The sequence below is a fragment of the Cervus canadensis genome, chromosome X (genome assembly GCF_019320065.1).
Source record: "Cervus canadensis isolate Bull #8, Minnesota chromosome X, ASM1932006v1, whole genome shotgun sequence".
Classification (NCBI taxonomy): Eukaryota; Metazoa; Chordata; class Mammalia; order Artiodactyla; family Cervidae; genus Cervus; species Cervus canadensis.
Window position 1 is genome coordinate 136,945,383 of NC_057419.1, and position 26,594 is coordinate 136,971,976.

Here is a 26,594-nt window from a genome sequence, read left to right on the forward strand (position 1 = left end):
AGCCTGGTGGGCTGCCGTCTATGGGTTCGCATGCATGCATTGGAGGAGGAAATGGCAACCCACTCCAGTATTCTTGCCTGGAGAATCTCAGGGATGGAGGAGCCTGGTGAGCTGCCGTCTATGGGGTCGCACAGAGTCGGACACGACTGAAGTGACTTAGCAGCAGCAGCAGTACTTCTATGAAGCAGGAAGGTGATCTGACGATGCTATCACTGTGAGTCCAACACTGCTTTGACTGCTTCTGTGCTTTCATGACCTTGAAATGTTGAGGTCTGGGTACCAGGGGCCAGACTGGAAAACACATCTTGGTGAGCCAGCTACAGAAGGGAGTCCTGAACAGTCAGATTGATGTTCCTGAAAGAGAAGCAGCTGGAGTCAGAAGCCAAAGGACTGATGACTTCCAACATCTTTTAGGGTCCCAACTTCTGCAAAGGTGTATGTAGGTAAGTCAAGCTCTGTCTGTCTCTCAGCCTCATGTTCTTTCCCATCATGTGGAACTGAGCAGCATACTCTCTGTGTCATCTAATACCTTGGCTACTTAGTTCCCTGCCATGTAATCTCTGATCATCTCTTCCATTTCACTTTAGCCACCCACTGCTCTCATTATACCTTGGGCTTTGTTGTTATCTATAATTGCTACTGAAAATGCTTTACTTCCAAAATCACAGATTCAAACATCCCACTCTGACTATAGCCTTCTCTTCTTTGAACTGTACCTATACTTTCATTGGGTCTTCCAGACCTCTACTGTCTCCCACCCCATAAGCCCTTCTTTCATCTTCTTTCAGGTCCACCTTAGATTACATAATTGATCATTTGAAAACATTATTTCTGTCTTTTTGGTCAGGTAAATTTATAAAACTCACATTCTGGATGACCCTAACTCTTAACTTTCTTTGTGCCTGCACTTGAACAACCAAGCATTATGGCAGAAAGTCATGCAAAGTATATTGTTTCCACTATAAATTCATGTCTCTCATCTTAGAATGCACCTTAGCATTGTCTTTTAAGTCCATTACAGTACTTCATTGGTTTCTACAATCCATTTTTCAAAGCTTCTCCATTTTTCTTAAACCTCCTATGTTCTTCTCTTCCTTTATTTTTACTGTTATCATCCTGGTCCAAGCCCCCATCATCACCCACTAGAGCTACTGCTACTGTCTTTCTTTTTAAAGAGAGAATTTTGGGGGAACAGTTTTAGGTTCACAACAAAACTGAGCAGAGTAGAGAGAGTTTCCATCACCCCCTGCCCCCACTCATGCACACAGCCTCCCACACTATTCAACATCCTGAACCAGAATGGTACATTTATTATAACCCATGAGCATGCATTGACACATCATTATCATTCCAAGTCCATAGCTTACATTAGGGCTCATATAAGGTAGTATATCCTATGAGTTTTGACAAATGCATAATGACATATCTACCATTATAGTGACAGTAACATATAGGATAGTTTCAGTGCCCTAAAAATCCTCTATGTTCTGTCTATTCACATCTTTCTCCCCCTAACCACTGGCAACCACTGGCAGTTTTTTTTTTTTAATGCTACGCACATCCATTTTCACCATTGGTGAAATCTTTTCTCCACACTGCAGTCTGAATCAAAATCAAACCTGATTTTGTCAGTTCTCTGCTTAAATCTCTTTAAATATATTCCTATTGTTCTTTTTGTGTGGAGATTTTAAATTACAGATTCAATTTCTTGAATAGATATTAGACTATTCAAACTTTCTATTTCTTCCCGTACCTGTTTTAGTAAGTTACAGCTTACAAGGAAGCTGTCCATTTCATATATTTTATCAAATTTACCGGCATAAAGTTGTATATAATATGTTCATGCAATCTTTTAAATAGTTTTAAGATCCGTAGTGATGCTCCCATTTTCATTTCTGATACTGATAATTTGTATTTTCTCTTTCTTGATCAGTTTTGCTAGATTATCAATTTTATTAATCTTTCTCAGAAATAAACTTGGCTTTGTTGATTTTTCTCTTTTGCATGTCTGCTTTCTATTTCATTGATTTGTATTCTGATTATTTCCTTTAGTTTCTTTGTTTTTAATTTGTTGTTTTTTTTCTAGTTTTTTTTGAGCTGGAAGTTTTTATAATTGATTCTTAATTTCTAATACAGTCACTTAAAGCTAGAAATTTCCATTTAAGTACTGCTTCAGCTACATCCTAGATGTGTTTCTTTTTAAAGATGTTTATTATGGAAAATAACAAACACATACAAAGTAAACAGATTAATATAACTAAACTCCATATGCCCGTCACCCAACTTCAACAATTATCAACACTCTACAATTATTATTTCATCTATACCTCCACTCACTTCCCACATCTCTAACTTGGTTATTATTATTGTTGTTGTTATTTTTCAGTTTTGTGTCTTTGAGGTAAAATACATACATTGAAATGCTCATATCATAGATATATAATTTTGATGAAGGGATATGTGCATATAATCTAGACTTCTATTATGAAATAGAATAAGGCCCCTGGCCTGTTTATTACATCCTGGGAGCTAAGAATGTGTTTTACATTTTTTAAGGGTTATTTAAAAAAGAAAACAAAGATTGTTGCAACAGAAATCATATATAATCTGCCAAGCCTGAAATATTTACTATATTTACCTTTACAGAAGAAGATCGCTGACCTCTGATATAAAACATTTCTTTTTCTCAAGAAAGTTCCCTTGTGTTCATCAATAAATTATTTCATGCTCCCTCCCACCCCTGCCACACCACAAAGGAAACCACTGTTCTGGGTTTTTGGGTTTTTGGCCTATCTTGAATTAATTTTGCTTATCCTATAACCTTATGTAAGTGGAATCACACAGCATACTGACTGACTCATTCATGTTATAAGTATAAATAGCTTGTTCTCATCATTGCTAAGTAGTAGTCAATTGTATGGATATAACACAATGTATGTATTTTTCCTACTGATGGGCATTTAGGCTGATTCCAATTTGGGCTATTGTGAATAAAACTGATATGAATGTGCTTTTGATAAGTCTTTTTATGGACACATATTTTAATTTCTCTTGGGTGAATACCTAGGAGTGGAATTTCTATGTTAAAATATGTGTGTGTGTGCTAAGTTGCTTCAGTCGAGTCCGACTCTGTGTGACCCCATGGACTGTAGCCCGCCAGGCTCCTCTGTCCATGGGATTCTCCACGCAAGAATAATGGAGTGGGTTGCCGTGCCCTCCTCCAGGGATGTTATAATATAGTACATGTTTAACTTTATAAGGCACTACCAAACCTTTACTATTTTCATTTCCTGCACACAAGTTATGAGAACCCCCTTTATTCTACCTCATCACCAATGTTTCATATTGTTAGTTTTTCTTGTTTTAGTCATAATTGGTTTCTACGGGTATCTCCTGTTTTTCAAAATTTTTATTTTAATTAGATAGAAACAACAAAAATTACCGTCTCTAGGTGTTAAGTATATTCACATTATTTTACAACAGATCATCACAACTTTACATCTTGTAAAACTGCAACTCTGTACCCACTAAACAAAACTTTTCTTTTCCCCACTCACCCTCAATACCTGGTAACCACCAGTCTATGTTCTGTCTCTATGAATATGACTACTTTAGATACTATACAGAAGCAGAATCATACAGTATTTGTGTTTGTGTCACTGGCTTATTTCACTTCCTGTAATGTCTCAGTGTGTTTTGGAAGTACATTTTTTTGTTGTTCAGTTGCTAAAGTGTGTCCGACTCTTTGTGACTCCATGAACTGCAGCACACCAGGCTTTCTTGTTCTCCACTATCTCCTGGGGTTTGCTCAAATTCACGTCCATTGAGTCAGTTGGTGATACCATCTAACAGTCTCATCCTCTGCCACCCCCTTCTCCTTTTGCCTTCAGTTTTCCCCAGCATCAGGGTCTTTTCCAACATGCTTTTTATTTAGGTATAATTAGATGGTCTGTACAATGAATTTTGACAATTGCATTTATCTATGTAACCATTCCTCAAAACAAGATACAAAATATTTTCATCACCCCAGAAAATCCCCTGTTTCCCTTATCAGTCAATTTTTTTTTTACCCCGGAGGCAACAGTTGTTCTGATATCTATCACCATGAATTAGTGTTTTATTTCTGTTTTTGAATTTCATGTAAATGGAATGATAGAGCGTACACTCCTTTTTTCTCTCAACATAGCACGTTTTAAGATAAATGCATGTTTTTACATACATCAGTATCAGCTCATTTTTAAAAAATGCTGAGTAGTATTTCATTTTATGAATATATCACAGTTTGCTTATAATTTTCTTGTTGATGAAAATTTGGCTTGTTTCTAGTTTTTTTGGCATTATGATTAAGGCAACCATATATATTTGTTTAATTATGTAAAACACATTATGTAAATTTTGCCATCTTAACAATTTTTAAATGTACAGTTTGACAGTGTTAAATATACTCAAATTGCTGTGAAACACACCTCTAGAACTTTTTCATCTTGCAAATATAAAACTCTGTTCCCATTATACAGCAACTCACCTTTTCCCCCTCCTTGTATTTCTGGATAGCCATTATTCTACTTTCTGTTTGCATGGATTTGACTACTTTAGACACCTTATATAAGTGGAATAATATGGTATTTGTCTTTTTGTGACTGATGTATTTCACTTAGCATAATGTCTTCAAGATTCATCCATGTGGTAGCGTATGAATAGTTTTCCTTTTAAAGGCTGGATAATATTCCATTTTATGTTATTCATTCATTTCTTGATGGACATTTGGGTTGCTATGAATATGTATATGCAAATATCTCTTTGAAATCCTCCTTTCAATTCTTTGTATACATACTGGGGAGTGGAATTTCTGGATCATATTGTAGTTCTAATTTTAATTTTTTGAGTAACCTCCATACTGTTTTCCATAGCAGTTGCACCATTTTACAATCCTACCAACAGTGCACATGAGTTCTAATTTCTCCACATCCTTGCTGACACTTATTATCTATTTTTAAAAAATTTTATAGTAGCCGTCCTAGTGGGTGGGAGATGATACTGCAGTTTAATTTAGATTTGCATTTTTCTGATGATTAGTGTGTTGGGTTGTCTTTTCATAAGCAACTGTAAACATTTTTGCACAAGTATTTTTGTGAACATATATTTTCACTTCTCTTGGGTAAATACTTAATAGTCTGAGTCATAGAGTAGATGTAAGTATAACTTACATGAAACATACAAACAGTTCTCCAAATTGGTTATAAAATTTTACTCTCCTGTTAGAAATGTACAGATGTTCCAGTTACTTTAAATTCTCAGCAACATTTGTCTTTTTGATACAGATTTCTGATACTGCAAAACTTTCCGGTGTGTAGAAAATGTTTTATTATTGTGACTTTAATTTGCATTTTCCTGATAACTAAAGTTATTGAGCACCTTTTCAAGTGCTTATAATTCATTTCTATATCTTCTTTTGTTACTTGTCTTTTTATGTTTTTGCCCATTTTTAAAAAATTGAGAGTTTTGTCTTTTAATTGTTGACATGTAGATATTCTTTTATATATCCTGCTTTTGGTCAGATATATGTTTTACAATATTTTTTCTCAATCTGTGACCTGTTTATTTAATGGTGTCTTTTGATAAGCAAACTTTAATTTTGAGGAAATCTCAATTTATTATTTTATTGTATTTTGTGGCTCAGAAATCTTTGCCTATTCCAAGATTTTAAATATAGAGTTATAATCCATTTTGAATTTGTTTTTATATATGGACTGAGAGTAGTGGTCACAGTTAATTTTTTTCCATAGAGATGTCCAGTGTTCCAGTAACAATTGTTTACAAAAGGCTTTCCTGTCTCCATTTAATTAACTTTTCAACTTGATGAAAAATTAACTGACTATATATGTGTGGGTATGTTTTTAGACTTTTCTACTCTGTTTCATTAACTCATCAGTGTATCCTGCTGCCAATATCACACTATCTTGATTATCATAGCTCTAGAGTAAGTCCTGTAGTTAAGTTGTGTAAGCTCTGCAAATTGTTCTTTTGTAAGATTGTTTTTGTTAGAATAGTTCATTTTAATTTTCAATAAGTTCTTAAATCTACTAGTCTATTACTTTAATAAACCCTTCTGGAATTTTTCATGGGGAGTTATATGAATTTATAAATCAATTTAGGGAAAATGGATATCTTAACGATATTGAGTCTTCCAGTCCATTAATGTGGTACAGATCTTTGCTTAAGTTTTCTTTAAATCTTCTCACCAATGTTTTGATACTGATTTACAATACTGACTAGAAATGGTGAAGGAAGACATCCTTGTCTTACTCTTGACTCTAGAGGGAAAGAATTTAATGTTTTACCGTTGAATTTGATATTACCTGAAGGTTTTTTCACATGTCCCTTTGACTCTAACTTTTTTTTAATGATGAAGAGGTTTCTGTATATTCTCTGACTGCCTGCAAAAGTTTATCTTTAGATTTTAAGAGTTTGATTATGATGTGTCTAGGTGTAGTTGTTCTCATCTTACTTGACCTTTCTGGTATTTATCACATTTTCCTGAAATTCCTTCCAACATTTATCTCACCTTCCTGAAACTCTTCTTGTGGTGTTCATAATGTTCTAAATAAGCCTTTCTCTTTAGTCTCATTTCTAGGTGTTAATGTGGGATATTCTTCCTTTCCCCATCCTTTAAATGTTGAAATTCCCCCCTTTTCTTTTTATTCTATATACTTCCTTGAGTTATCTCATTCACTCCCATTAATTTCATCTGCCATTTACATGTTTACAATTCCCAGGTCTATTTATCCAGAACACACTTTTCTCCTGAGCTTCAAACTCTGATTATCTCCAACCGTCTTTGAAATATTTCCAACTTGATGGTCCACAGGCCCTTTATTCTTAACATGTCTCAAACTGAATTAATCAGTCTTCCTCATCACCCAAAATTTGTTTTCCCACTCTCTTAGGTCAGATTCTCTAAAAGCTGAGCCTGAGATGGGAATTCTTGTTCAAATGACTCATTGAAAGAATGCTCTCAAGAGAAAGGGAGTGGAATGCAGAATAAGGCAGAAGTAAAAGCTCAGCAAGTATGTGATCTCAGCTTGAGACTAGCTTCACTATGAGCCTATGGGAGAAATACTGCCACACAAGTTATACCATGAGTCCCCCTTTGAGGCTTAGGGAGTTGAACTTTTGTACCACTCCCACTCAGTCAATCATTACCTGGGATCTGTGGGTGGGCTCTAACATTTCAAGTAAGATAGCTCCCCTTTGGGTTGGGCTCTAGGACAATTTTCAAGACAATGGAGCAACTGTGAATGATCAGCTAACATTTACAGCAGCTGGGAGATGCACGGTAAGGTAAAGGGAATATGGGGAGGGGACAACAGAGGATGAGATGGCTGGATGGCATCACCGACTCGATGGACATGAGTTTGGGTAAACTCCGGGAATTGGTGATGGACAGGGAGGCCTGGTGTGCTGTGATTCATGGGGTTGCAAAGAGTCGGACACGACTGAGCAACTGAACTGAGTTCAACTGAACCAACATATTCACTACTAAACCTCCTGAATTCCTTATATTGAGGTATAGCACAGCCATCTATCCAGGAATCCAAGAAGAAATCTAGAAGTAATCATGGAGCCCTTTTCTCTCTCATCCCCCATTAAATAGTAATAATAATAGATAACAATTGTTTAGTGCCCATAATGTTAATTTTAAATTCTATAGTAGAGTTCTCAAAGCTGCACAGGATGTGGCTCTTGTCTATCTCTCCAGCCTCGTGCCTCATATTCTTTCCCTTACACTGTGTTCTGGCCACCCTAAACCTGTTGCAGTTTCCTCAGCATGACATGCTCTTTCTCTTGGCTGCCCCGCCCCCTGCCACCATGTTACCTTCATGTGGTCAGCTCTTACTTGCCCTTCATGATGGTTAAGACATTACCTCCTCAGGGAAGCCTTCTCTGATCTCCAAGGCTAAATTAAACACTTCCCATCTGAGCTCCACCAGCATCCTGCTCTCCCTTCGATAAGAACTCATTTCACATGGAAATGCATCAGTCAGTTTGTCTATCACCTCTCTTTGAATGTGAGCCCTTTCAGGACATTGATTTCAGTTTGTTTATCTTTGTATCACTAGCATGCAGTCCAATGCCTTGGACATTGTTGGGACACCCTAAATGTTTCTCATGTTAGTGAAAAAAATGAACGAATGCAAAAGCAAAATGTTGTCCAAATTCTAAATATTTCTTCTGAAACAAATTTTATGAACTTTGGCCTGATGTTTATAGAAGCTATTTATTTTAATAGATGCTGCCTAGATAAATATTCACAGAAAGACAATCTATTCCACCTCTTACTGTACTAACTTTTTAGTATTCCTAGGTCACTGAGCTCCACTCTGTCAGAGTCCCTAAAGAAACAGGAAGAAGGCCCCAACTCCCAACTGAGACAGAACAGCTGTGACTCTCTTCTCTCCCTCTGTTTCCAGATGAAGGACCTGCGTCATGAGAATATTAACCCTTTGGTGGGTTTCTTCTATGATTCGGGGATGTTTGCCATTGTGACAGAATTCTGTTCCCGAAGGAGCCTGGAAGACATACTGATGAATCAGGATGTGAAACTAGATTGGATGTTTAAATCATCACTCCTGCTGGATCTCATCAAGGTTAATGGAAAGACTGAAAATCCAAGATTTTCCCCATAGATTAGAACTTCAATATTTTGGGATGTTTTATTTTCCTTCGGTCATTTTCCTTGGATCACCCCTCCACCTTCCTTCCCTGTGTTGGCCCCCACCTCTTCTCACAGCACCTTTCTTATTTGTTAACTATTTATATATAATCTGTTATAAGGTCCTGATAAAGAAAAAATTTGTTTGTTCCCCCCACTACCAATTTGAGGGCCAGATTTATCTGTACTTCCTATAGCCATTGGGCTTCTCAGGTGGCTCAGTGGGTAAAGAATCTGTCTCCAGTGCAGGAGACGCAAGAGATGTGGGTTTGATCCATAGGTGGAGAGTATCCCCTGGATAAGGGCATGGCAATACATTTCAGTATTCTTACTGGGAGAACCGGACAGAGGAGCCTGGTAGGTTACAGTCCATGGGGTCACAAAGAGTCAGATATGACTGAAGTGACTGAGCACGCATGGCTATAGCCATTGAGCACTCTTCTGCCTTAAGCACACCTCTTCCATCCCATTTCTCTGCTTTCTGGACGTGGGGATGGGCTCATTCCTGGGCTGTTTAGTTCTGCTTAGCCCCATCTCCTGGCTTTCACCTTCTAAAAGGTGGTTCAGTTTAGAAATAGGTGATAGGTCTTTGCATAGTTCTATGCCATAGTTATAGATGTGGAACTCTATAAGACCAAAAAGACCATTGGTTCTATCAGGCAGCACTTCCATTCTCAGAGGCCAGGACTGTTAACAGTCAGTGGGGTTCACAGATGGGTCCATGTGTGCATGGATTCCAGTGGAATCCATGAAATCCCTGAAATGATATAAAAATTGTGTCTGTGTGCACCTGTAGTGAGCTGATCTGGATAATCAATGACTGGTTGAGCTTTCTGTATGTTAATCAGAGTCTTGACCCTTGTATTGTGGCCTAACCCTTTTTAAGGTAGCTTTATAGACATTATCTCGTTCCAATTTTGCATAAAAGAATTGTCATTAGCCTCCTTTTATGGAGGCTCTGAGAAGCAAAATGAGGTGTTTTTTTAAAAAATATAGTGTCTACCACACATAGTAGGTGCTCAATAAATATTTATCAACCAGCTGGTTTATCAACCAGTGACAGAGCTGATAATATAATTTAAATCTCCTAATTCCTATTCTAATACTTTGTCCACTCACTCCGTGAGCAAAGTCCCATGAGTTAAGGGAGAGTCCTCTAAATGAGTCCTCTGAGGCCCATGATGAATGAAACCCAAGCATCTTGGGAGAAATCTCACCCACTGTAGACTCTGCTTGGAAGTACTGGGGACTACAGAATTTCCAGGGTGCAAGATGTAAAGTGTACAAATACAAAGGAGTGTCAAGTTGCAAAATAGAGCCAGATACTGAAAAGGACTCAGCATAAACAATCCTGAGATTACTGCACTAGAATATGGGTGAATTTGTTTTGAATGATTAAAGTCATCTGAAAAAGTCCTGGTACATCACATTTGAATGTTATGTAAGATTGCCAAACAAACTGCAGAAGTAAGTAGTATTCGGCTTTCTTTTTCATCATCTATTTTAAATTATAAAGACACATAAAATAAATTGCATATGTTTTATACACTTCTATATTTTATGAAAGTTATATATTTTATATAAATTATGAACATAAAATAATTCTATTTATAAAAATAATGTATTCAATTAAATTTGAAAGTTGAATGATATAAATATATATGGGAAAAGTATTGACAATTACTCAACCCTCTTTCATATCCTCCCTCCAACTTCATCACTGCTAATCACAGTTTGGTGATTAGCCTTGCAATTCATTTTGTGTGTATTTACATACATTATAGATTTTGTTTGCTCTTTAAAATACATACTGTCACATAGTTCTGCAACTTCCTCTTTTTCACTTACTTTGTGACTTAGATATGGCTCCCTATTAGTACATACAGGTTTGTCTTATTATTTTTTTAGCTGTTGCAAAATATTTCATAGTTTGGATGTACCACAATTTGGACATCCCTTCTTGATAGCTATTTATTATATATCCAATTATATAATATAATGCAGAGATGCAAAGAACATTCTTGTGTGTGTCTCCTTGTGTACATGTGCAAGCATTTGGAGAAGTAAAATTCCCAGGTCACAGGGTATATATGCATACTTTCAATTTTGATTACTGTTTCCAAATTACCCACCCAAAAGGCTGTGTCAGTTTCCATTCCTACCAGTAGTGGATGAGAGTTGGGCTAGACCTTGGGGGGAAAATCAGAATCTTCCATTTCTTGGCAATTATATGTGTATAGATCCATCCTGTGTTTGAAATGTCAATAAATCTTGCCACAACATACAGTTCTTTACATCCACAAAATATGATTCTTCTTCAGAGTGTAAAATTTTAGTGCTAAAAGGGACCTAGAAACAATTCTTGTCAAAAGTTTTACTTTGCCTGCATATAAGAGAAAAAAACTGAATTCCAGAACATAGTAGCTGTGAACAATCTCAGAAAGTGGCTCTAAAAGCACAAAACAGTTAAGTAAGTTGCTAAATAAATCTTGTTTGTATCATCTGCAGGGCATGAAGTACTTACACCACAGAGAGTTTGCTCATGGGAGGCTGAAGTCTCGGAACTGTGTGGTGGATGGGCGTTTTGTACTCAAAGTGACAGATTATGGCTTTAATGACATCTTGGAAACGCTAAGACTCTCCCAAGAGGAACCTTCTGTGGAAGGTAAGCAATGTATTGTGCCCTTGTGACGCACACAAGGTACTCCGAAGTTCACAAGAGAGCATGCCTTGGATTAAAGCCTCAGGCTGATTCAACTCCTCACTTTTGTTGAAAATCAGCCTCATTTCCGAGCCAAAGGAGTTGAATGAAATCTGCAGGCCGTAATCTCCACACAGCCCAGCCTTCTGAACAAAGCCAGTGCAATAATGTTGAATTCCTGCTGTGGTAGGATTAGGTTATATTGTGTGGAGACCCCAGGTGTCCCTGGAGGAACTTGCTGAGTGCTAGGCACACAGTAGGTGCTCAATAAATACTTGTCAGATTGAATGGAAGGTAATTTGGTAGTTGGACTCCCACAAAGCCCGTTCTGGAATGGGATGTCACTAAAGCCTACTCTCACTGTCTCTGTCTAGAGAGAAGAAGCAAGGAGGGGGCCCCCCAGCAAGTAAATGCTCCATGGGTTGTGTGGGATGGCGTCAGTCGGAACTATGGCCTTCTAGGAAATCAGTAGGCATGGCTGTAATGCCCATATTGTGTTTTTGTCTTCTATTTGGTGTACCCTTGGCAGCACCAGACAATGCCTGTAGGGGTCACAACAGATCAAAGAAACAGGAGAAATCTGAGACTTCAGGGCTAGGAGGGAATGAACTGATGGAAAGGAGGAAGGAAGAAAGAAAAAGATGTAAGGAGAGAAAATGAATAGGGTTAAATAAATAGCACATTTATTTAGCAGGAAATTAGCACATTAATGTTTTAAGCAGTATTGCAAGGGGGAAGAGGGGAAATAACACAAAAATGAAAAAGCAGACAACCCAAAAGAGACAGAGAGAGATGCAAAATGATAACATATACTCATATTCTTAAAAGAATCTTTGGTGTTAAAACTTTTAAAATTGCTGACTTTATAGGAGAAATGAAGACTGAAGGGCACACAGGGACACACGCACAGATAGAGACACAGTCCAGTCATCAGTGACATCATTTTTGCGCTTAATAAAGCCAGTGGAATATGAACCTTTAGGGAGTCATCTGGTCCAACTCACCCATTTTACAAATGAGATAACTGAGTCTCAAGATTTGCTCAAATTGTGTACCTACTTAGCAGCATCAGTTCAGATCTTCTGAAGACTAGCTCCTATACCAAGCTAAATGAAAACATTTAATAACAATTTCCTCTTTCTCTGACCATCAGTGCTTTAAAGGACTTGAAGCTCTTGGTAATCACAATAGAAACATGTGCTATTGTCTTTCTTTATGTCTCTCTCTGTCTCTGTCTCTTCTTCCCTCTATTTTCTCTGTGGACCTGTTCTTGTTGACAACTGAGTCATGTGGTTATTATTTGGCTAATCCCAATTTGAAATCTTGGAGTAGTTGCCCAGTGTTAGGACTAGGATGTTGGGATGACAGCTGCTGAGTGGGAAGTACTTATCTTCCTGTCAAAATTACTCACCTATAAAATAAAACACAATGTCCAGCTTCCTAGAATTCCATTTAACTCACAGGTTGGCAACTTTCAAGCTTAAGAAACTCTAGTTTTAGAGTAAGGACAGGGTACCCGCAGTGGTTTCTTGTTTGTTTTTGTTTTTTTGACGTACTGTGTCTGTCTCTTTCCCTGTTTCTCCCTCTTACACTTTCATTCCATTCTCCAAATTGCAAGGGCAATCTGGATGCTCAATCCATTCTTCACACACCGAAACCAGAGGGAGTTTCCTAAACTGCAAATCTGATCATGTTACAGCTGTGCCAGAACTCGTTGAATGGCTTCCCATTGCTCTTAGGATAAAGTTCAAACTCCTTTACATGGCTTATAAGTCCTTCGTGGTCTGACGTGAGGACCTCTTGTGCTTAACCGCTGTCTCTATATTCCAGCAGTGCTGACCACCTTCCAGTTGTTTATTTGCACTAGGTTCTCTCTTACTTCCAGAACTTTACATATACCTTGTTCATTGCTTGGAACACTCTTCCCTTCCCACTGTTACCCACTCATCTGAGTCTGGCTAAATTCTACTCCTTCCAGAAGGCTCAACTGATTCAAGAGGCTTCCTATGATCCCTTAGGCTTGGTGAAATTATCCTCTTTATGATCCTTTAAGGCTTTGAACTTTGTTTTAACACCACATTTCGTTGGCATCACATTTTTAATTACCTGTCTTCTCTCCCACCCTAAACTATAAGTCTTGTGAAGGCAAGAGATAAGTTTGCCTCCCACAGTGCCTTTCACCATACCTGGTGGAATAAATGTTTGTTGAACAAATGAATGGAAGAAATAAAATCAAGAAACTTGCTGCTCCCTACCTTAGACGACAGGGCTAATTGAATCTTACAATTGGAAAGCCTTTTAGATCGTCTGGCTCAATTTCCATTTTACAGACGGGGAAGCCAAGGTTTAGGAAGGTGAGCTGATTAGTGACCCAGTTGAGATCATGAACCCAGGATTCTTGACTTTTGCTCTGTGTTCTCTTGTATCACATCACTGGCTCTCCAAGGTTGATTTTATCACCATAGCAGGGCTAAGAGTTAGCCTTGGTTCCAGTAAACACAAAGCAAGCCAATGTGATTTTTTTTAGTTTTGTTTTTTTTTCTAAGGGTTCAAGTCTAATGGTAGACAGTGGCTCTTACTGAGCTCTGGAGTGGGAAGTGGGAGATGGGGGCATGTTGTAAGTGGATTCATTACTGCCGACTCTCAATTACATAAGTATAGTGCAGAAAAAGCATTTTAGTCATTAGCAACATACATGTAAGTGCTCTCTGAAAATACTGTTTGGTAATGATTGTATTTAATCACCCAGCTTTTTAACCGAGAGTTGTGTCCTCTTTTCCCTTCTTGTGCTGTTAAATGTGCAGAGGGAGAGGATGCCAGGAACAAGCAGCTGCATACCATTTTCCCTGCCCACCCCCCGCAAACATATGCCTGAAATCCCACGGTCAGTAATGTATTCCTTTGACTAAAGTATTATTCGGTCTTTTCAGTTTTATTTGCAAGCATCAGTTCACCTAGGCAAGGTGACTGATGGGCAAAACACTCCAGGAGTGGGCAGGGGAGTTGGGGGACAAAGTCTGGGGACATCTGGAAGACAAAGTGAGATGAGTATGTGCTTGGGGTGAGGCTAGAATTTCCTGGACCACCATTTAGATCAGTGAAGTGAAGTGAAGTCGCTCAGTCGTGTCCAACTCTTTGCAACCCCATGGACTGTAGCCCGCCAGGCCCCTCTGTCCATAGCATTTTCCGGGCAAGAGTACTGGAGTGGGTTGCCATTCAGAATGGGCTCCAAATAAGAATTTCCAGGGTGAGTTTCTCTTTCCTGGGTTTCAGCAACAAACCAAAATAATCTGACCTTTTATCCTCCTCCCTGCTTCCTAGGGCCTTGTCCTTTGGACTGTCTTCCCAAAACCCCAAACTTGACAAGCTAAAAAGTTAGCCAGTGCTTTTCCCTGCCATCCCCACCCTCAGCAGACAGTCTTCTCCAGCCTCCCTGTCTGGTTGTCAACCTGTTGTTTTATTCCACCTCTCTCCCGTGGAGGAGCGCCCTGTCCCTTCCTTGTCCATTTTAACTTTCGTATATATCTCGGTCCTCATCCTGCTGCTGTCACCCCTTGCACCTCACCTCTGGCTCTTACTGCAATAATTTCCTAGCTGGTTTCCCTGATTCCAGCCTCTCTCCTTCTTCAATCCAGTTTGTGCAGGTTGCCAGATTAATCTTCCTGAACACAACTTTCATCAAATCCCTCTCCAGCTCCAGCACCCCTACTGCCTTTTGTATTCACTCCAAATGCCTTCATTTGGCTCTCGGGGCCTCTCACCTCCTGCCCTCATTCTTCCAGCGACCCTCCCTCCCCACTTCATCAACCTCATTTCTCATTTCTCATTATTCCTTAACAGAGCCCTTCTCTTCAGCCAAGCTAATCTGCTTATCATCACCCACATCCACAATTTGTTCCTTTCTATCTCTTATTCTTTTGCACGCAATGTTCCCTCTCCCTGCAAAGCCCTTACCCTCTCAGCTCTAGGAAACTGCATCCTTGACCTTCTTAACAAGCTCCTTTAAGATTTAACTTTTCCAGGAAGCCTTCCTGGAATAATTTGATCAACTCAGTTTTTTTTTTTATTAGCTCGAATCTCATGGAATTGCCAATACAGAACTATTTTTTGAGCTACAGAAACAGTAATTTCTTATGGTTCAATGTAAAACATTCCCATTATTAATCGGTATTTCTTTATATATTGCTTAAGGGACCTTCCCCCCAAATTTCTGAGTCTCTGATTGCCATAACTCTTTGAAAGCAGCATGCGTGTGTGTGCTAGGTCTCTTCAGTCATGTCCGACTCTGCAACCCTATGGACTGTAGCTCGCCAGGCTCCTCGGTCCATGGGATTCTCCAGGCAAGAATACAGGAGGTGGATTGCCGTGCCCTCCAAGGGATCTTTCCGACCCAGGTATCAAACCTGAGTCTCATAACTCCTGCATTGGTAGGCAGGTTCTTTACCACTAGCATCACCTGCAGAGATTATATTTTTTTAATGGGTGCTTAATATTGGCTTTTAATAGATTTCCTTCCTTACACTATAGAGCTTCCCAGGTGTCTCAGTAGTAAAGAATCTGCCTGCCAATGCAGGAGCCACAGTAGACACGGGTTTGATCCCTGGGTTGGGAAGATCCCTTGGAAAAGGAAATGGCAACCAACTCCAGTATTCTTGGCCTGGGAAATCCCGTGGACAGAGGAGCCTGATGGGCTACAGCCCATGGGGTCACAAAGAGTCAGACATGACTGGGTGACTATGCATACACTATACAGTGGTCCACATCACCATCTCTGTTGTATTGCAGTTAGGGGTGCACATGCATGTCTTGCCAACTGGTCTATGAACTCTGCATTGGCAAAGGCAAGGTCTAATTCATCTCTGCCACTGCCCCATCCCTAGCACGGTGCCTGGTACATAGTAAATCCTCAATAAATAATTGCGGAAATGAGTTGAAGGAATTGCTGCACCCTTTTGCTCTGCAAGGAATAGAGGAGGCTTGGGGATCTTCTAATCCTCAGTTAAGACCTGGAGAAATCAACTTGTGAATCCCCGAGCCCAAGCACATTCAAATTACCAGACACATGTAGATCTCAGCACACAGCAAATCCATGGCAACCAGTCTGGCAGTGCACTCGTCTTTCCCTGGAAGCTGGCCAACTGCTACTTGCAGGCTCAACAGAGCAAGAAAGCGAGCACTAGATAGTTTTTCTATTTCGGGCTTCTGTGCCCTTCCCCACACCTCTGCTATGTCTGCCTGAATGCTCCTGGGGTGGGGAAAGTAGTATGCTTTTGCTGTGAGTAATTCCTAGATTCATAGATTCAGACCCTGGGGGCGGGAGGGCAGCACTAGCATGCCAGTCTGTCTTAATAAAAATATAAAGCAGTCAATAAAACAGCACCCTTGGAGCCCTCGAGGGCATTGCAAATGCTGTCAGTTAATTCTCCCTGGATTCATTACACAATGCTTTCTTTTCAGAGTTGCTGTGGACAGCCCCTGAACTGTTGAGAGCCCCGAGGGGCAGCAGGTTACGTTCTTTTGCAGGAGACGTCTATAGCTTTGCCATCATCATGCAGGAAGTGATGGTCCGGGGCACCCCATTCTGCATGATGGATCTGCCTGCCAAAGGTAAGCAGGAGATGCGAAAAAGGTACCAGGACCCCACCATGATCCAGGTCATCAGGCCAACCTGGCTGTTGTGATTTGCCAAAAGAGTGAACACGGTCCTATGTTTGTGCTAACTGCCTGCTGGTCTGCAAACAGCCTGTGTTGTGTGCAGGTGGGACTTGGAGCCAGGACACTTTAGGCATTTGGAAGGAGATCCCCCCACCCAAGAAGCTGGTCCTTTTCTGAACTATGACAGAAGCCAAGAGCCTACAGGACTTTTATGTTAGTTTTTTTTAGCAGCCCCCTACAATTCCTTTCAGATACCCCCTGCCAGAGATTTCAGTGCCCCCTCCATGATGCTCCTGGATGTCAGAATCCTCCCCTTCTTTCCTTGTGACCCGCCATAGTCTTTCATCCTTATCTCCCATCAGAATCTTTGGCTACCAGGCAGAAGTTTGAGGGGAAACAGGATGCTGACATATTCTAAAAGTATGAACTCACTAGATATTAACTAATTAGGAATGGAAAAATAGTCGGCCCTGCCGACACTGCTTTAACCAAGTGATCAAGGAACATCAATATCATGTCTCCCCTGCCATAATGCACTGAGAAGGGCACAGTACCACCCTTGTGGTCTTCTTGCCCCCAAATGCATAACCTCAATCTTACCATGAGAAAACATCAGACATAGCCCAACTGAGAGGCATTCTGACTGGTCAGTACTCATCAGAAGTATCAAAGTCATGAAAGACAGGGAAAGAATGAGGAACCATCACAAACTGGAGGAGACTGAGACATAACAATGAAATATGATATGGATCTTGAATTGGGTTGTGAAACAAAACAAAAAAAAAGATATTGGGGGAAAATAATGAAATTCAAATAAAGACTCTCGATTAGTAATAAGCATTGTACTGATATTAACTTCCTCTGTACTGTGGTTTTATAAGTTGCTAACATTAGGGGGAAGCTGAGTAAAGGAGATATAGGCAATTATTGTACTTTTAGTTTTTTTACAACTTTTCTGGAAGTCTATATGTATTTCAAAATACAAGATTTTAAAAATGCAAAATCAAACCAAACCTAAAATACTTAGTAGTCTTTTGCCCCAACCAAAGTTTTATTTCTACTTAAACCCCCACCCCAACAGTTCCTCATCACAAGTCAAATGAAGCCCAGTCTCCTCACATAAGACACACAGTCTGGTCCCTAGCCGCGTCTCTAGGCTTATCTTCTATCATTCCGCATACTCCAGCTAAGCTATGTGACTGGCAGTGCCTTGAAATCACCACCACCTCTCCCACCTTGGTGCCTCCTCATGTGTTGCCTGTGCCTTCTCCCCACCTTGCCTCATCTAACTCATGTCACCTTCACTGGGAAACCTTCTCTGACCGTTTAAGTGTGGGATAGATGTCCCCTCTGTGCTCTCTTGTGCATATGTCTGCTAGAGCACTTATATTTCTGGTCCTTGTTTATCTTTCCAACTAAACTATGAGCTCCTCAAGGACATGAACCATGATGGGCCTAAGGACAGAGGTGACCTAGTTCATTGTCAGTATCCTGATACAGGGACAAGGGAACTTGATGGTATTCTGAGAATAGAGACTCCCTGTACTAGTGAGTTGGGTGGGGCAGTTGCACTCCATAGGGTCAATTTCCATGGAATCTATTGCACTGGGGCCAGGGTGAGAGATGTGGTGGAGAAACCATCACTCTATGGGCCAGCCTGAGTTAGCAGAGCAGAAGGTGTCATGTCACAAGGAGCAGAGGCAACAACTGAAATTCTTTCATGGAGGCTAGGTGATACTTCTTATGTGGTATAAAGTCATACTGCTGGAGGGTTATAGCCAAGTCAAGGGTAGGAAAGACACACTGGTGGTGCCAGCAAGGTTTGGTTCATGATGAGGATGTGAGAGTCAAGGGTGTGAAGAGGGGACTAGGGATAAGAAATGAGCTGAAGCGATAGTCAGGGCTTGTATTTTATCCTGTGGGTAGTGAAAATCCATAAAGAGATTTCAAGCAAAGAAGTGACATGGCCAAATTAATGTTTTCAGAATGGTTTGGAGAAGGCTAGGCTGGAAGCAGAGAGACCATGCAAAGTCTGATACATAGTAAATGTTCCACTCAGAGTGGAAGTCAAGTACTAGCAGCCAGGAGGATCCCAATGAAGCCCTGAATGATTTAATGGTGTTAAGTCCCTTCCCCTAGAGACCAGGCAGGGCCCATAACCTGGGCCTTCAGAGGGGGCTAATTGGGTCTCCTGTGGGGATTGAAAGGCTTAGATATTTGGGGTGGGTGAAAGGAGCCAGATCATTGATGCAATGAATAAATATCAAGGTCCCACTGTATAGCATAAGCTTCCCTGGTAGCTCAGTGGTAAAGAATCCGCCTGCCAATGCAGGAGATTTTATCTCCATGGGTTTGATCCCTGGGTCGGGAAGATCCCCTGGAGAAGGGGATGGCCACCCACTCCAATATTCTTGCTTGTAGAATTCCATGGACAGAGGAGTCTGGTGGGCTACAATCCATGGGGTCGCAAAGAGTCAGACACAACTGAGGGACTTTCATATATAATTATGATATATAACAGAAATTAACACAACATTGTAAATCAACTATATCTCAATAAAAACATAAATAATATGTAGCATAAGCAGAGCAAAGCTGTGCTTAAATGATTTTTGTTATTGTTTAGTCATTAAGTCATGTCTTTGCGACCCCATGGACTGTAGGCCACCAGGGCCCTATGTCCATGGGCTTTCCCAGGCAAAAATACTGGAATGGGTTGCCATTTCCTCCTCCAAGGGATTTTCCCAACCCAGGGATCGAACCTGCATCTCCTGCATTGGCAGGCAGATTCTTTATCACTGAGCCACCAGGGAAGCCTGCTTAAATGATACCAAATACTTCAGTTAATTATTAATAGTTTCTCACTCCCTTTCTCAACTGATTGATATAGCCTTTGCTCAGATATAATTTAGATTCAGGCCACCTAAGGAGAAAGTGAAATAGATGGCCTTTTTGTGGTTTCTCTTGCCCAACGTCATTCTTGGTTAAAACTCAATTATCTTTACCAAATCTTGGTACTTTCCCCACAATTTGTAGACTTTTTTTTTTTTTTTTTTTGCTTCCTGACAGAAATCATAGAAAGACTTAAGAAGCCTCCTCCAGTGTACAGACCAGTGGTTCCTCCTGAGCATGCACCCTCAGAATGTCTCCAGCTGATGAAGCAGTGCTGGGCTGAGGCTGCAGAACAACGACCAACATTTGATGAAATATTTAACCAGGTAAGGACTCTGTGAAACTTAGCACTGCCCAGAAGCCATCCTGAAGCCAGCCTACCAAAACGAACTCCTTGGGTTCTCATCATACTGTGGAAGGAACATCTTGCAAGAGAAAAAAGCATTCATCATGGGGTTGAAGCATGGAACTGGCTATTTGAAGGCCCTTTGGTGCTGGATCATCTCCAGTATATCCCCCAAGAGCATTAGGCTTCATTTTGGTCTCTCTTGTATCTGAACCTCTGCTCCATACCATCCACAATCTGACCTAACTGACCTTTCAAAGATGAACTTGAACCACTAAGCATTTGCAAGGCCATGTCATTGAGACCATTAGTAGAAGGAGTAGGTGGATCCTGGAATAGATGGGGACCCTCATAGAGCCCTGTTTGCTTTGGAAACTCCAGAGAACTCTGATGAGTATCTTGTTTAAGTGAAGCCAGATTGTTTTTGGAGGGTATGGAAAAATATGAGGAGTTTGAAAGGGTTTTCAAGATGGAAGGAAGTGCAAACATGGAGTACAAAAGCAGGAGATTCCTTTGGTTCCCAGGGAACTACTTGAGGCAATAAGCCCTGTGAGCTCAGTCGTGTCTGACTCTTTGTGACCCCATGGACTGTCACCTGCAGGCTCCTCTGTCCATGGGATTTCCCAGGCAAGAATACTGGAGTGGGTTGCCATTTGCTTCTCCAGGGGACCTACCCAGGGATCAAGCCTGCGTCTCCTGCATTGGCAGGTGATTTCTTTACCATTTAGCCACCTGGGAAGCCCTGCTTGAGGCAATAAAGTACATGAAAAGTGATAAGCTCCCTCCTTAAGATACTGAGTTTCTAAAGAGCTTGACTCTTTCCCTAGAATTTGGGATTCAACAGGGAAAATGAGGAGCGGGGAGAGAGAGCCCGGCTAAGGGAGCCCTGCTAGGGTGCAGTTCCTATGTCAGAGCATGCGCTTGAGGGCTTTGTTCAAGTGAAAGGATACCGAAACTGAGGGAGTGCTGTGTCAGTGGTGGCGGAGAGGCTTTTGAACCTGGCTGGTGTACCGCGCTGAGATGCTCAGTGAGTGGCAGGTATCTGAGGTGGAAAACGGTAACAGTTGGATTGAAAGCCTGGGGGGCCTTGAATATTAAGTCATCCATGTCCCTGGCTCAGAACGCCTCCATTAGCCTGGCTGAGTCTCCTGAGGACACTCAAACAGGTGTTCAGTAGTAATAGGGAAAAGACACAGAACCATGGAGGTCAAATTTCTGAAAACTTACCATGAGGCAGGAAGAAAAGCATTCACCCTGGTGTTGATGCTAGAGATGTTATTTCAGAAGGCAGCACAGAAGCCAGTGATAGATAGGAGTGCACATCATATGACCTTCAAACAGGATGGCTTGGGGCTGCCCTCACTGAAATGCTTCCCCAATCCGTGCAGCTAATCCAACTGAAATGGGAAGAGGAGGAGGCCCCCTGGGTTAGGCAATAGGGGAATTGGAAAGATCCCCTGTAGGGAGGCACAGCAACCCACTCCAGTATTCTGGCCTGGAGAATCCCATGGACAGAGGAGCCTGGCGCACTACAGTCCATGGTGTCACACAGAGTCAGATACAACTGAGCATCTGAGCACCAAAGCATCTGAGTTTGCTCCTGCGATTACCAACAGGACCTTGGTGGACAGGTAGATACAGACCAGGCTCAGAAAGAAGCTCATAGTGTTAGCCTTGGGGCATTGAGTGCTACATAGAACACGTGTGAACCCTTATGTGTGTTAAAGGGCTCATTGGGACAGATTCCTAGGTGTTTGTCGAGCAAAATTACCACCAGTTTTCTCTTGGTGTCAACCCAGCCTTTTGCCTGCTGAATACAGCAGTAAGGAGGGGCTACCCCTCATGAAGACTGAAGGCAGGAGGAGAAGGGGATGACAGAGGATGAGATGGTTGGATGGCCTCACCGACTCAATGGACATGAGTTTGAGCAAGCTCTGGGAGTTGGTGATAGACAGGGAAACCTGGTGTGCTGCACCATGGGGTTGCAAAGAGTCGGACACAACTGAGTGACTGAACTGAACCAATGTTATGATAAGCTCCTTGTCCCTGTAGATGAACAGGGTCCCAGGAGGGCATATTGCATATCTGTGGCATGCAGCCACCTCTAAAGGATCAGGGGCAAGACCAGTTGAATTTTCACATGACCCTGACATGAAAGCCAAGTGTTAGGAGACACCGTTGTTCTTGGGCCCCATGGTGAGAAATAAGTATAGATCTTATGATGTAGATCTTACCAGGCTTTCCTGGTGGCTCAGATGGTAAGGAATCTGCCTGCAATGCAGAAGCCCTGGGCTCAATCCCTGGGTCGGGAAGATCCCCTGGAGAAGGAAATGGCAACCCACTCCAGCCTTCTTGCCTGGAGAATTCCATAGACAGAGGAGCCTGCAGGGCTACAATCCATGGGATCACAGAGTCAGACATGACTGGGTGACTAACAAACATTTTAAAAAAATTGTAAATCTTGGGTTACATTTAAGAGGTCAAGGAACCTCCAGCTGTCTAAGAACTGGTAACATGGTGGCATTAGAAGATAAGTATAGTTTTATAGGTTGATGATCTAGAAAAGTAAAAGAGCCCTCCTCTTTCCCTTATCCCACTTCACAACTGGCCTAAGCTCCAGACCAAATCCTCTTGCCTTTGAAGTGGCTACTGCTTATGTGTTAGCACCTCAGAACTGAAGGATACTGACCAGAGAGCACCTTTGCTTAGACTTGAAAGAACCAGAAGGGTAGGGGAAGAACTACTCTGGAAAAAGAGCCCTGTGAATGGGCCAGGGTAACAGTAGAGTGAGAAGTGACTTTTCCTATTTATACCTAGGTTTACATCTCTTGCCCTGGCATTTTAGAGGAAGGAATGTGTGATAAAGGGTCTTGCTCCATCACCTCTAAGTTTAAGGAGTAAGAATTCTCTGGCTCTCTTTCTGCTTTACTTCCAGTTTAAAACTTTCAATAAAGGGAAGAAGACTAATATTATTGACTCTATGCTTCGGATGCTGGAGCAATATTCTAGCAACTTGGAAGATTTGATCCAGGAGCGAACTGAAGAGCTGGAAATTGAAAAACAGAAAACGGAAAAGCTCCTAACACAGATGCTACCACCGTATGTGTGAACACCTGAGGAGTGTGAATGCTTGTAACAGTGTGTTCTATTAAAAATACTAAAAAAAAAAGTGCCCATCAGCTAACTGCTCCCTCCACGTGTCCTGTACCCCCTCTACTCCCAGTAGGTTTGAGTCACACCTTCAAATCAAAGAATTGGAAAACCCAGGGAGCAGAGCACACTTCCTGATTTTCCACTTCTTGTGTATCATGCTAGTCATTTACATTTTTGGTGCCTTGGTTTTTCTGTTTGTCACTTCATGACTTTGCCTGGAAGTTGACCAATTAAAAGGAGACAGTTTTTTGAGCTCCTAGAGGGAAGTAGCTGGGTTGTTTTTCTAAGCTTTTCCTTCCTTAGAGTGAGAGCCTTATGTGTTGCTACCATTTCCAAATTTTTCAAGTCCCCTTATCATGATCTGCTAGGAGATAATCAGGGAAGTTAGTCTCCTGCAAAGGCAACCTCCTGGGAACATTTCCTGCCCCCAGGTGGGGTGGAGTGGTTTGGTCAGGGGGAAGCAGAGAAAGAAGGATAGAGAGTTGGAAAAAGTCCACAAAGGAACAAACCAGGACTCTCTGCTCAATGATGTATTCCAGCACCTGGCACATTGCCTGGCACATTGTAAGTACTCAATATCTGTTTGTAAGATAAATGAAAGAATGAGTGTTTGCATCCCGGTGACATTTTCTTCCTTCTCACCTACTTGGCAGTGAATTTTGGAGAAATTGTGTTCTAGCAGATGTGGCCTGGAGGGAGGCCTGTGTCCTCTGAGGAATATCTGTGTCTGCTTTTCAGATCAGTTGCTGAATCTCTCAAAAAGGGCTGCACAGTCGAACCAGAGGGCTTTGACTTGGTCACCTTGTACTTCAGCGACATTGTGGGCTTCACTACCATCTCAGCCATGAGTGAGCCCATTGAGGTGGTGGATCTTCTCAATGACCTGTACACCCTCTTTGATGCCATCATTGGCAGTCATGATGTCTATAAGGTATGTTACTTATCAGGACAATATGTTCCAGAGAGCAATTTTGATATGAGGCCCACCTGTGTGTACTCCAAAATTGAAGGAAGGATGCAATTTTATCGAATGCTGTTATTTAGGAATTAAAATTTAAATAGTATACCACTTCCATTGGTCTCCCTTTGAAAACAAAGGCCAAATAAAATGCATATAATGTCACATTTTTCAAAATAACAAGCTCAACATGGCAAGAGATTGCTGGTAAGATTTCTTTTGAGCTGTTTTCTAGAACTGGGACTAAGAAGAGATTGAAACCAAAAAGTATTATTGTTCTTCAGTTTCCAAGTACCCACAGGACAGGCACGGAAGGGCATACAGAAGTGTTAGTGTCTGGCCCATAGTTGATGACTAAGTTCATCTTGGGAAAATGTTTGTATATATAATATGTGCTGTTAAAATTTGGTTCCCTCCTTTAGGTACTGTTTTTATACAGGAGGAAACTCAACATTGGACCTGAGGCTCTCTGGGATTGCTACAGGGTAACCTAAAGCCCACCTAGTGGTCTGAGGTCTCAGGAAGTGATTAATTGTGAGGTTGTAACCTGCTGCTCCCACTTCCACCGATCCCTCCAGCGTGTCACTTTCCACTATTTCTATCAAAGGTGGCAGAAGATGAGTGGAGAACAGATGACTATATTCACTCATTTCAGTGCCATGCTTCTTTCCCCTTGATTTTATGTGTTGCCCTGTCTCTAGGCAGAAAAATGACTAAAAATCTCATAGCTGCGTAGGAACATGTCCATGTTGTCTGCAACATTGAAACTTGTTTTAGTAATGGAAAAAGATGCCCCAGGCATCCCACACTTTAGACAGCTTCTCTGTCCCAGGAACCCAGCTGGAGCTGGAGAATGAGTAGCTTCATTCATTGGATCCTTCACAGTAGCCTGAAAGGTTCCAACTCTCAAATCACACACAGGGCAGTGTGTCTATCTCAGATTAGACAGGGCTCTTTCAGGTCAAGTAAAGAGCCTCAGGGCTAGGCCAAGCTGCCTAAATAGGGCTCAGAAACAGGCATCATGCCTGTCAATCAGCATGAGTTGCAAACTAATCAAGAAGCACACGTGGAAACCATGGTGGAGGAAAAATCCATGGAATCAGACTACCTGTCTTAACTTGTTGAATTCAAGCAGCCTGAAGAGAAAAACAAATCACTGAAAGCTAATTCAGTTGAAATTAAAATCAAAGATGATTCAGTGTGGACAGTAACACAGCCACGGGTTTAATCAATCCAGCTGATACTGTTCAGACAATTGTTGGGGGTCTTGGGAATGAGGCTGTTAGGTATTTTGATACTTCGTGGCTGCAATAGGAAGCTAGTGGGCTGTTTTCAGGACAGAGTAGGGCTATATGAATCCAAAAATTACATCTAAGTATTCAGTCCTTTTTAATAAAAACGACACAGTACAGAGGAAATAAAAGTTGAACCAATAAAATACAAACCAAATCCGTTTGTATTTTCATTTTCTTTACCTATAAAATTGGAATCACCTCCCCTGGCACTTGATAATCTGAAGTGGAAGTGAGAAGGCTGCTGCAGAATTATGAAGTTGGTGATTTATTTTCAGTTTCAGTTTTCCTACTACCACTGCATCTCAACCAGACCTTTTCTATGCCTCATCTACCCTTTCTGTGTCCTTATTCTGATTTATGCAACCCGTATTCCCCATACCAGCGTCACACCAAGGCCAAGAAGCACCCATGTTCCCTGTCCTTCTAATTTTCTCATTCATATCCCTGGGGTCTCCTGGGTGACTGACTCGTTAAAGCTGAAGGATCAACCACCAGTCAATGATAATAGCCAGCCAGTGGGTTTCTCCCTCCCGTACATATAGTATTTGCATTGTACCATTGCCTTCTGCTGTGTGGGCAGGCATGCTTATTTATCTGAGAGCAGGAATCCTTTTCTCAAATTGTATCAGGTAAGGGAGGCCCTGAATGGAAGCATCCTGAGGTACAAAGCCCCATAGGTGCAAAGGATCACTATAGAAAGTCATAATGTGAAGCCTACTGCCAAGTACTAAATTTTATCTGGAACTGAGTCATAGGCACAGTCCTATGGTTTATTTCAAGTCACATCAGTTTGGCTATGATGAAGATGGTGACGATGATGATGGTAATGGCCGGCACTTATCATCTCCCAGGCAGGTTTTAATTGTTTTGACATATATTAT

General features: G+C 41.2%; 1 protein-coding gene across 1 annotated transcript in view; it reads left to right on the forward strand.

The window, feature by feature from the left end:
* GUCY2F (guanylate cyclase 2F, retinal) overlaps positions 1–26,594 on the forward strand; it is a 123,902-nt gene that overhangs the window by 78,426 nt on the left and 18,882 nt on the right. Inside the window, exons 11-16 of the mRNA XM_043459087.1 lie at positions 8,472–8,648; positions 11,222–11,378; positions 16,872–17,021; positions 20,139–20,287; positions 23,243–23,406; positions 24,199–24,391. Of these exons, the coding sequence (XP_043315022.1) occupies positions 8,472–8,648; positions 11,222–11,378; positions 16,872–17,021; positions 20,139–20,287; positions 23,243–23,406; positions 24,199–24,391 (990 nt within the window). The remainder of the gene's footprint in view (positions 1–8,471; positions 8,649–11,221; positions 11,379–16,871; positions 17,022–20,138; positions 20,288–23,242; positions 23,407–24,198; positions 24,392–26,594) is intronic.